Below are 12113 nucleotides of genomic sequence, written 5' to 3' on the forward strand. Positions count from 1 at the left end.
GTTTTGAATGCTCACTGTGTGCGTACACACGGCGTCCAAGGGCCTGTACACGCCCAAATGCAGAGCCGATTGCATATGATTCTGTCTTCACCATTCACATAAGAGGAACAGGGCGTATACCACGAACGTACCCGAAAGGTGCATGCATGCTTTACCCTTCAGGATCTAAAGGCAAGGACAAGGCAAAAGAGACACAGAAAAGTTTCCTCACGGTTACACATGTCCTTTTGATGCGTTTTCTATGCGTCTCGCTCAGTATCACAGCGGCATACGGCAGGTAAGCAGTACAAATGCTGTTACGTGATACGCACACATGTGTATTTGTATGACTTCGGCTGTTTTGGACCGTACGTGTAGGCGCTGGCAATGTCTTTTAGATATAATTTTTACTTAAAAAAGACCCTATGGCTCCCTTGCCCTTATGGAAAACGTGCAATTGCCTCATATTCTGCTATCCATTTTTACATCTTACATGCGCTGGTGAAACATATACAGCAGAGTAACAAATAATAGTGACAACTATCACATAGTCCAGTCAACTATTACAAATTATGTTCTGAATTAAGAATGATTAATGGGGTAATAATTTTTCGTGACTTTGGTGTTTTTCTAGATTATGCTCTAACCTTTCATTTGTACGATGAGGATACTATCGATCGCACAATTATAATTTTAGGAGTTATGTTTTGGATAACATGGGATTTTAATGATCTTACTGCTTGAAGTGCAATTTATTTATTAATTTATTTATTTATTTACATAACTGCTGTCTGAATTGAATTCTCAACAACATACCTATTAACTAAACTTATGAAATATTTGCTCGGAGGATGGATCTGAAGGATGGTAAGGAGAGGTGATGGTCAAACAGGTGTGCGCAGGAATTAAACAATCTCACAGCACGTAATAAAGGGTCATTTAAACCAACTGAAGTGCGTTGATTTGGAACAAATAAAGGAGCACGAGGGCGTAAAGAACGAATTGGAACAGAGAAATGCAGGGATGAAAGAATGATTTGTGAATCCATAGCATTAAACATGAGCGAAGCCACACACATTATTTGAGAAATATGACGTCGTTTCTCCAATGAGTCCAGACCCAACAGCTGGCATCTTTGCCCATAGTCCGGTAGGATATCTGACGTGTAGCCGGGCATTTTGCTGACAATATACCGAGTAAATGATCTCTGCACTCTTTCTATGCGGTCAATCGATGTAAATGAGGTGGGACACAAAACAACAACACATTATTCCAAAATCGGTCTTACTAACGAACAATATAACGCTTTTAAACACAGAGGGTCAGTTATGCGAATTGAAAAACGTTTTATCATACCGATTGTTTTACGAGCCTTATTAACGGTAACGTCAATGTGTTCGAGGAATAATAACCTGCTATCCAAAGTTACACCAAGATCTTTTACCGAGAGTACACGATTTATTGCTATACCCTCGAAGTTATAAGCAGTCGTAACGGGACAACGTGAACGACTGAAGGACATGACATGACATTTTTCGGGGCATAGAACTAGCTGGTTCGATGAGCACCATGATGCAAATCGGTTGAGGATGTTTTGGAGCGATACGCAGTCACCAACAGACGAAATAGATTTAAAAATCTTTAGGTCATCTCCATAACAAAGAAAACAATCGTGTGCAATGACTGAGTTAACATCATTAATAAATAAAACGAACAATAAAGGACTCAACACGCTACCTTGATGCACTCCCGATTTGGATGAAAAGGATTTGGAAAAACAGGAGTTTAGTTTAACACGAAAAGAGCGATTGCTGAGAAACGAATCAAGCCAGCGAATGTGTGAGTCAATAAATCCCATTTTGGATAGCTTCGCAAGAAGGATAGGGTGAGGAATACGGTCAAAGGCTGCTTTAAAGTCAGTATAAATGATATCAACCTGAGAACCGATGTCTAAACTAGAGGTGATAACGGAAGTCAAGGAAATAAGGTTTGTCAAGGTAGAACGTTTAGGAAAGAAACCGTGTTGCTGAGGTAAAATGCAGTTTCTTGCAATAAAGAGGATGTGTGAGTGAACTATAGATTCAAATATTTTGGAGCTTGCACAGAGGATGCTGATTCCACGATAATTGGTAGCGTTTGCACGATTACCTTTCTTAGGGATGGGAGTAATATGAGCTGATGTCCATGAACATGAATTAATGGATATACGGTTAATTAATGGATAATTAATGGAACAGTTTTAATAGGAGAGAACCAAGGACAGTATTGCATTTCTTGTATACTGCTGCTGGAATGCCATGTGGACCGGGTTTATATGACTCTTTAAGATTTTTTATTGCTTGTAAAACTGTGCTAAGGTGTAAGTTTAGATTACTGTCGTTGATTACATCGGTGGGCGTGTAATGAGTGCTATTAGAGATTGATGCTTTGGTTTTGATGGATTCAGCATACACACTTGAAAAATGTTCAGCTAGAAGGTTGCAGCAGCCGTCAGTACCGGATGCAGAGAGATTGCCAAGAGTCAGATGAGAAGGGATATCATTAGATTTACGACGTTTATCAGCATATCCCCAAAAGGCTTTAGGGTGAATTTTGAACTGTGCTTGCACTCGGTGGACGTAAGATCTAAAGCAAGCCCTGTTATATATGCGATATGCATTAGAGGCGTATTTGAATATGCGCTTATGATGAGGATCTCGCATGTCTTGATAATTACGTAGTGTGCGAATCAAAATTTATATTAGTGTAGCTTGATGTTTTTTTTAAATGCGTTTATTTTGTGGTGTCCTAACGAGAACTATTTAGTAGGTAGAATAGAATCTTTACAACGGAAGTGCTCTCGTTACGCGTTTCTGGTGTTTCTCTGAACGGCCGTTCTCCGCTGCCGCCCATTTCATTGCGTGGTTTGCTATTATGTGTCAAGACATTGAACAACCACAGAAAAATCCTCAGGCTTTGTTTGCAGCAGGAGTTCTCAATAGAACGATAAAAGCACCGCGTACTCTTAAGCAAATTGATACTGACGTACCAGAGCAGCAGTTCGGCACGGTGTATTTGTCCTGCTCGATCGAGGTAACACGCGTTACGGAGAAAATAGCTCTAAATAGTCCATGTTTGAGAATATTCAACTTTACCGCTGATTTGCAAGACTTTGACATAGCTCAGGCCGTCTATTTCATGTATGAGCCACGTAAAGCAAGTCAATCATATTTTATAAATATACATGCACGCGTAAAATTAAACTGTTGCACCCTTTTAAGCCGGTTAGTTTCGATCGCGAAAACAAATCTGAAAATCCTCAGTAACCAACGAAGAAGAAACACTTTCCGTTAAAGTTTAGCCGGTTGAGGATTTACGACTAACGAAGGATGATTGGTTGAATGGGAATACGGTTGCATGACCGTCCAAGCGGTCATGGTTGGGAAAGTTGAATCTGCCGAACTGACAAACAAAACGGTACCATGCTAGCGACTCCCGCTTCTTGCAATCCATTTTCTTTGGAGTTTTGAAGATTGTTTGAAAATTCTCTTAACCAATTGTCCGGCAATGTCCGGCTTCGGGAACGAACAAAAACTTGTCGTTCCCGTTGTAGATACTGGTAGGTGGTGAGCTGTCTGCAGTGCTTCACCGGATTGCAGTATTTTTGGTAGTAAAATTGGTGTTAAACTGTTGTTTACCGGTTTCTTGGCTGGTTCTGCTATAGCTGCTTGAAGGCAAAGGATTACAATCATGAACCACACAATATTGTAGACAGGGCAATACGAATGATGCACAATTTCTTGTGACGCATCGTTCTTTGTCGCTTACGGGCTAAAATTTACCTCGTTCAGGACAAAATCAAACACCACAAAATGAATGCTTCTTGTTTATTGAGTGAATTGTAAAGTTAAAATAGTTGCAAGGTAGAGCTTTTTTGTGAGGCATTTTTAATCCATTGGTATTTGATAAATGTTGCGTCAAACCTTATAAGGTCAAATTTAAATTTAATAAAATTACAAAGAAAAACATGGAAAAATAAATGAAGCAGCATCAAAAGACAAAGATTTGGAAAAGTACTGTAAGAATCGTTTGGTGAATTGAAATATCCATGTGGAATTTGACTATCTGTTTTACGTACTCAATCATTGCACTTGTTAATTTTTGTTCATGTATCCAGGTAAAATTTTAATCATTTTTAAATTTCACATTCATACCATTTTACCTGCTACCTGTCATTGGTAGTAATAATTTTTCTTTCATATTTATAAGTATTAAAAACCGCACCTGTGGGCAGATTTGTTTGTATTTATTGTTTTTTTTTATTAAAATTTTATTTTTACAACTTACGTTCTTCTCAAATATTTTTGTTTTTTATTCCTTTTGTCTGTCCCTTTTTGTACCACAATATATAAAAACCTTTAATCAAAACATGGCTCACAAACCAATTCTTAGTTGAGAGTGCGTCTTTTTCCTTCCAATAAAAAATCTCGCAGTCTTTTAAAGCATTTAAAGTTGGTAAGGTAAGGTTTAGTTGGTAAGGTATGGTTGTTTTCTGTAACTTTTATTTTCTCTGTGTTTTATTGGAATTTTATGTTAGAATTCTCTTCATCTCCTCTACATACAATGATACATAAACATACACAATTAGATGAATTAACTGTATTTGCGCTTCGATCAAGTATTGTACACATTATTTGAAACGGTTCCCCTTTTTTATGAACGCTACATAACAACTTGAAAATCAATAATTCGTTCATCTTTCGATAGTCAAAGTTGCCACACCCTAAAAGCACTATGCAAGAAGCTGTATAAATCTACTACTCCTTCTAACCAACATACCACCTCAAATGTTTTGCAAATCAATAAAGTAAACATGACTGATCCTTGATGAATTAATTCTCGAAAGCCTGTATAGGCCGGCATGTCCACGTAGGACATTACGCCAAATAGAAGAAGAAGAAGACTGAGCCTTGAAGCGTACTGCGCCGGTTGCTTGTTTGTCCAATGATAAAATGTGTAAATGCATGCTCAAACAGATCATAGATGAAAGAAAACGATATCGAAAGGAAGTTCTTTTATTGCCGTACCAAACATTATCAACCATCTTTTCAGTGTATTTTTTATTCAACGAAACTTCACTGCAAAATCTGGATACATTTTCGCCTTCTAGGCTCTTAGGATTGCTGAGCGAAAGGAAAATGCTACAAACTGCACTTTACTAACGTTCATTCATTGCAGAGATTGAAGTTGTGTCGATGTTCGAACAATTCTCAAATTTTCTTTTGATTAACTTTTTATATGCCCTGCTCCTCCTCCCGCCCCTTTTTCATCATTATCATCCTTATCGTGCATTTGATTTACTGCATCATCGTTTAAAGTGATAGAAATATTCATATTTCTATTATATTTACAGTAAAATGGAGCTATTTCCATTGATCCTTCCGAATAAAATATGGATGTAATAAAGCTGTTGTGCAAAACACAGTGGATTACATAATTGTAAGGTTTCTCTACAAACAGAGAAGGATGTTTTAAGAGACCTAAAACAAGCTCTAAAAATATAAAGAACCAAATTCGACCCGTCTCCTATCGAACTTTGAACGAGCTACGCTTTCTTCTTATAAGGTTGTGCGGTTGGTTTAGTAGATGTCTTTGCTTTCATTCGTGCATTCACAAAAGTTTTCATTCCGGTCAAACAAGTAGGTTGTCTGGGAGTTTGGGAGACTGGTGAGCACGTGTTTGCTTTATAACCTTTACCGGTCTCCGGCTTTTGTTTCTTTCGCTTTTTTCGAGTTTTTGATTGAGTTTCGAGGTTTGTTCGTAAATTTTGTTCACTTGCAGTCCATTTGCAGGTGAGGTTGTTGTGCACTTGCTGTTTCGTTTGATTATTTGTTGCTGCTTTGATTTTCTTGGGATTTTGTTTTGTGATTTAGGAAAATTTGGTGTTTTCCTATTAGCGACAAGTTCATCATACGGATGAAAAATAATGGAGAGTACGGAATTTTACCTTGTCAAGGTTTTTTGAGACTTTCTTCTATTGAGTAGAGTTTTCGTCTCTCATTATCTCACCGGAAACAACGTTAACGATTTGATGCGTGGGCTACATCCAACAGTTACTGCGTGGGTTTCCTTTCACAGGATCATCGTCCATCTATAACGTTGGCGATGCTTTTACCAACATAGCAATATCGCTTCACTCGCTCCGTGAACCTTTCGAAGGAACACGTGTACATTATTAGTGTACTCGTAAACATTATTTATTTTCATAAAAATGAAAATTCGTTTAATATTTTGACCATATTAGCTAAAAACCCCGTTCTTGTGTCATTTTCTAACCTGGGACATCGGTTTTTTTTGCTCGTTTTTCCTTTCCTAAAGAACTGTCCAGTGTTTTTACAGTGTCTCCCATCGCACTAAACTATTACATGTCTGTACGCGACGTGTAGGTTGTAGATTTGATTTTTATATTCATTATTTACCGCATACCGGCCTATCATAACCGGAATAGTTACAGTGATGCGCTTTTCCTTACGCAATCATAGTGAGCATATGATCCTCTCGTTTTCTGAGCAATCCAACTCTGCGTGTTGCACCGTTTGGCTGTTTGTAGCTTCAAGGTACCATCTATTGGTAGTTAATAACATCGATTTAAATTGCATCTGCCCCAACACACTTCCATTTTCGCAACATCTTCGCTTCTTGCAAACTGATGCACTACTGAAAAACAGTGTTAAAGTCCCGCTTCGGCTCGAACGACTGTGTCCACATCGTAAACGGGGATTTCTATGAGGTTATGGATTTTAGTGACTATTTTACAAAGAATATCTTCCGGTTAGCTCATACACCGGCGAGAAAACCCCTAAATCGTATGTCTTATACGACGAATTTGTTCTTTTATCTCCTTGGGGGGTTGAAGGTTTTGAACGCAATAATTTATCTACAAGTCCGTGCGCATCATTCAGCCGCGTCTGACGGTATGCCATGCTAGACTTTGCGCGCACAAACTTTGATCTCAGGAACAAAAGACCTACAGCCCCTGCGGCAGATACAGCTACTCTTAACTAACATCGTCATCTTCGATCTGCGCTTTGCTTTGTCCGTAAATATTGATAAACTTATCGAAACGGGGACCCCATGTGGTTGAAAAGCTAAACTCATGGGGTTTATCGTACGTACCTGCGGTGGAACAGTAAAAACAGGGAGGACAGTTTAGGTGTTTATCGTCGTGTGCTGTTCGTGGTAGGTTTGGAAGATTATTATGGGTTTGGGCGATTTTTTTGATTTACCTGACTTTAAGGAACTTAGCGAACCCGAGGTACTCCCACAACCTTCGCAGGCGTAGTCACGCAGATCGTCGAATGGCCCGGAAGCTGAGTTGATGTCGACGTGTCGCTTCCGGTCGTCCAGGAACACGTCCACCTTGTTGACGACCTGGTCGGACACGACGGCAATATCTGGACCTTTTGGTGTGGAATGGACAGAAAATAATAAAACATTTTTAGGAAAGCGTTGGAGGCCCACGGATTTAAATGAGCTTCCCATTAGATTACAAACAAAGAACTGATGCACACAAACAACACGTAACGCTGATTCAGCAAATAATAGCAATTAATAGCAAATAAATAGCAGGTGATGCTGGAGAGGGCAATACGTGCAGGTGCTTGGCGCATAATTACCAAAATGGCACATGCAAACGAAACACGCTACTTACGTACTGGCGGTGCCTTTTGTTGAACGAGCTCTGGCAGCGGACCAATCGGGATCTTGAGTGTCTTCATGTCAAACGCGGTCATGTCGTCCTCGCCACCACCTTCGTCGCAGTAGTTGATGATGTTCTCGCGGATGTCGTCCTTGGTGACTGGCTTCTTTTTGAAGTTAGCCGAACGACGCCGGGAGCAGGAAAAATAAACAAACAGGAAAACTGTTGCGTGTGGAAAGGAAGAAACAAAAACAAAACTTGTCTTTAGAAAATATCTACAAAATAATGTTTAAAGTACATCGAGACACGATTCCACTTACTAATGATCAGTAATAGGCAGGCTATAACGGCGGCCAAGGCACTGGTGCTGAATTTAAGCGCTTGTCGTTCTTTCAGAAACTCACAACTCTCGCCCCAGTACGAGTCCGGACAGATGCACTTGTACTTTAGGCGCGGCTCCTGGTTGATGCAAGTGCCCCCATTAAGACACGGATAGTCCAGACACTCGTTCCGGTCGATACAGGTCTTGCCTTCCGGTGAGATAATCATACCATCGCCACAGCTGTACCGAATAAGATTCAATTCAAACACTAGCTGTTAGCTGTGTGACCAAAAAGACACACGATCTCTCACAGTGAATATCGAGGTACTAACGCGCACTCGTACTTGTTCCACAGGTCGACACACTCGAACGGATCCGGACAGTACGCGTTCTGGCAAGGATTGTTGGAGGAACAGTAGCGGTCGATGTTCTTCGCTATCGTGGCTTGACCCCACTGTGTACCGTTGGTGACTGGCGGAAGTGGCAAGCTTTTACCGTCCAATCTATAGACAGGGCAGAAACAGGAGGAGAACATTATAAAACAACATCCAGAAACGCTTTGCCGCCATACCCGCTAGACTTACCTTATATCGTCGATGCAACTCTTCTGATAGTCCGATTTGACATCGTACGTCTTCACGTCGGTAAACTCCGGCTTGCCGCCCGCATACACACCCTCTTGCTTGTCCACTGACAGCCACTGATGTCCGTCGAACGAGAAGCTCTGGTTGAAGTTGGCACCCTCACCCCCGTCCAGCTCCAGGATGGCCGCTGAGCCATACCTTTGCACCTTCACCACGTGCCAATGTCCGTCGTCCACCTCGACCGCCGTCAACGCTACCTCCTGCTCCTCCACCTGGCCCGTGTTTAAGCTGTACCGGAAGTACACCTTGGCGCCCTTTAGCTCAATGATGCCGTACTCGCCCATATGCTGATCGCTGATGCGAAACAGCTCGCCGTACGTTTCACGCGTGCGGAACCGCAGCTGAATCTGCGTCGTGAACTTATCCGGCTCGAAGCTGAGCGCGTACTTCACGTAACTGTGCGTCTTGAACGTAGTTGGCGTGGTCGGCAAGCTGCAGTACGTGCCCGTCCAACCAGAATTGCATTCACACTTGGCCTCGACATAGCTACCGACACACTTGCCATGCTCGAGACACCGGGCGACCTGCGGATTCAGATCACACACCTCCTGCGTGTACAAACAACCGAGCGCACTATCCTTAGACAGTCCCGGGTGGGACAGGTCGTACAGAATTCCGTTGTGCTTAAAATCGCGAATGCACCCCTCGAAACCGACCCCGACTGTGTACTGCCAGTGGCTGTAAGTGTAGTCGAACTTGTCCCTTAACACACCGCCAATCTGGAGCGGCGTGTTGAGATTCAGATATTCGTTGAACTGCGGCACCTTGCCCAGCGCCTGGCAGGTGTGGTCGATAAACTCGACCAGGTTGCCGTCGTCGGTTTCGGTGATTTCTGCCGTCTTGCAGAAATCGACCACCATCTTCACCTGATCAGTGTCCCAGAACAGATCGATCCGGTGCCATTCGCCATCGTTGAGCGGATGTTTGGTAGCGATGCGCAGCTCAAGAGTACACGAGCCGTAGTCGATGAGAAGCCGGGGATAGCCCTGCTCCAGCTCGAGTGCAATAAAGTCGGACAGCTGCTTGGACGTGTCGTCCTCCTTCGGTGGTGTGATAGGTCCGTTGTAGAAAATTAAACCATCCGGCTTCGTTGTGATGATCTCGACGCTAATATGCGACTTGTCGCACATGTCGAGCGGTGGGTACCAGGCCCAGCCACTGCCGCGGAAGCTACGTACGACCTGCTGACAGCGGGGTCCCGTGTAGCCTGGTGGACACGAGCACTTGATACCCGACTTGGAATCGGTGCAGCGACCGCCGTTCAGACAGGGATGGGATTTGCAGGTCTGTTGCTGCTTGTACTCTCGCGAGCTGCACACACACTCCGCCGTGGAGTTGATTTGAACCCCAACCAGGGCGGTTTTGTTCGCATTCACTAGGTAGGGGTTCGATTGGACCTCGATAATGCTGGTGCACGACCCGGCACAGTCTGCATTCTCCAGCAGACACTCATCCACGTTTACCATCGTGATGTTGATGCCCACCTCCTGCTCGATGTCCTCCTTGTGCAGCAGTATCACGCCGTTCAGCTGCACCGCCTTGTAGAAGTACGCGCCATGCACGGCGAACCGCACATCGGTCAGCGGCACCGACCGGTCCTTCATCTGCACACTGAAAACGTCCACATTCTTTACGTCCACGTTCAGCAGCTCCGCCAGCTTGTCCCGGAACCGCTCCAGCTTGCTGCGGAAGATGTTCTGGGTGCGATAGTTCCAGATGCGTATAAAGTCCTCATCCGTAATGCCGATCAGCCGGATCGAACCGGAGTTGACGATTGTCTCGTAGGAGATGTGCTTTACCACCACCGACATGTTCGCATACGATTCCTGCGCGTGCTTGCGGTCGTAGATCTTAAAACGCAGCTTGTAGCGTCCCTCGTGAGCACCGCGCCGCATCGTCACCATACCGGATGTGTCGTCTAGCTTGAAGCGTGGATTCTCGGCTTCATCCCAATAGAACAGCTTGTCCGAGGTGTCCCAATCGTCGAGATCGTTAACGAACACACGCCCGATCGGTGTGTCCGGCGCCTGGCCTTGATAGTTGTACACGATCACCTCCTTGGAGCCGGGCTGCATGATGTTATCGTTCAGATCACCGATCGTGATCGTCAGCGTGCTGGTGCCGGTTTGCGGTGGAGTGCCCGAGTCCTTGATAACGATTGGAACGGTGTACTGCTTGCGGTATTCGCGATCGAACGAGCCGAGCGATGAAATGATCGCCATACCGTCACCCTTGCTACTCTGCTCCAACCTTGAAGGACGTGTGAATCACATCGTCTGCGTCCGGGTCCATGAGGAACTAGAACGGTGCCCCATTGCCCTTCAGTCGATCATCCCTGTCAACGGCGGAGATTTCGATAATCTTCGACGACGGTGAGTTTTCGAGCAGAATGGGCCGATAATCTTCCGCGAATACCGGCGCATTATCGTTGATGTCCTTCACCAACACGGTCCGTGTCCGAGTTGATGTCAAAGATCGGCAAACCAGTATCCTCCTCGATCGCATTCTTCTCGATCGAGTAAATGATCTTCGCGTTGGTGCCTTCGTTGATATCGTCATAGTCTTCGGCCTTCATTGTGATCACGTACATGCCGATGGTGCCATTTTCGGTCACGTTTCCATACGCAATCCCGTTCGGGAACTGAGGCGGATTGTCGTTGATGTCTTTCAGGTTGATCTGCACCTCCGTAAAGCCCACCAAACTCTCGGCTCATTCGTCCTGCGCAAAGACGGTAAACTTCCAAGACGCTCGTCCGTGTGGTGGATCTCGGTTCAGAGGCTGAACATTTGTAGGAAATGGTGTGGAAGGCGTACAATAAGCAAAAGAGGAAAAAAAAGTTATTAGTTGTCACCAGCATAATTCTTAACGCTTGGGATGCATTTTTCAATTAAATAATTTCGAAATGAAATTTTGTTTGACTTAATGAAGCCTAACAAGACTCGAGACATTGCTAGTCCATTGCGTCGGTTTTGTTCGTTGCCGGCCAGAGAAAGTTTACAAAATTGCTTGATTTAATTAAAATACTGTATTTACTTGAGGTTAAACTAGTGTCCGGGAAACCGAGCTCGAAATAATGTACTTTTAGTCCCACACGAATCATTTCGAGACCCGGCACATGGAACAAGCGGGAAGTTATTCAAAACTGTAGAGCAGACCAGAATCCAGTTTCGCCATCGAAAAGTTTCTCCATCGGGCCAAGGCTTCATCGAACAGCAGAGGCACATTAAGTCTTGCAGACGTGTAAGTTTTTAAACCGGAAACTTATACTGCTTTTAAAATGGCTTCATAGAGTTCCAACACTCAAACAATTCTGAAACAAAATGGTCATCACACCCCTTCGGCTTCCGATGGTAAATGGGTTTTGCAATGCACCGCTCTGGTCGAATCTTATCAACCATACGAACATAAAAGGTATTCTCCATTTCATTTTCATGTTGTCTGCAGTGTTATGTTGCAGATTTTTTTTAATTCCTTTACATTTCATACCGC

At 43.5% G+C, this 12113-nt stretch overlaps 1 protein-coding gene across 1 annotated transcript in view; it reads right to left on the reverse strand.

Annotated features, from left to right (window-relative positions):
* Positions 1 to 7148: 7148 nt before the first annotated feature.
* The window catches only part of LOC120954860 (neural-cadherin-like), a gene marked incomplete at its 5' end in the record, with an annotated part of 134940 nt that continues 129975 nt past the window's right edge, over positions 7149 to 12113 (reverse strand). Inside the window, 6 exon segments of the mRNA XM_049608277.1 lie at positions 7149 to 7418; positions 7670 to 7879; positions 7978 to 8219; positions 8312 to 8482; positions 8564 to 10873; positions 11050 to 11402. Of these exon segments, the coding sequence (XP_049464234.1) occupies positions 7168 to 7418; positions 7670 to 7879; positions 7978 to 8219; positions 8312 to 8482; positions 8564 to 10873; positions 11050 to 11402 (3537 nt within the window).

The sequence above is a fragment of the Anopheles coluzzii genome, chromosome 3, assembly GCF_943734685.1.
Source record: "Anopheles coluzzii chromosome 3, AcolN3, whole genome shotgun sequence".
Classification (NCBI taxonomy): domain Eukaryota; kingdom Metazoa; phylum Arthropoda; class Insecta; order Diptera; family Culicidae; genus Anopheles; species Anopheles coluzzii.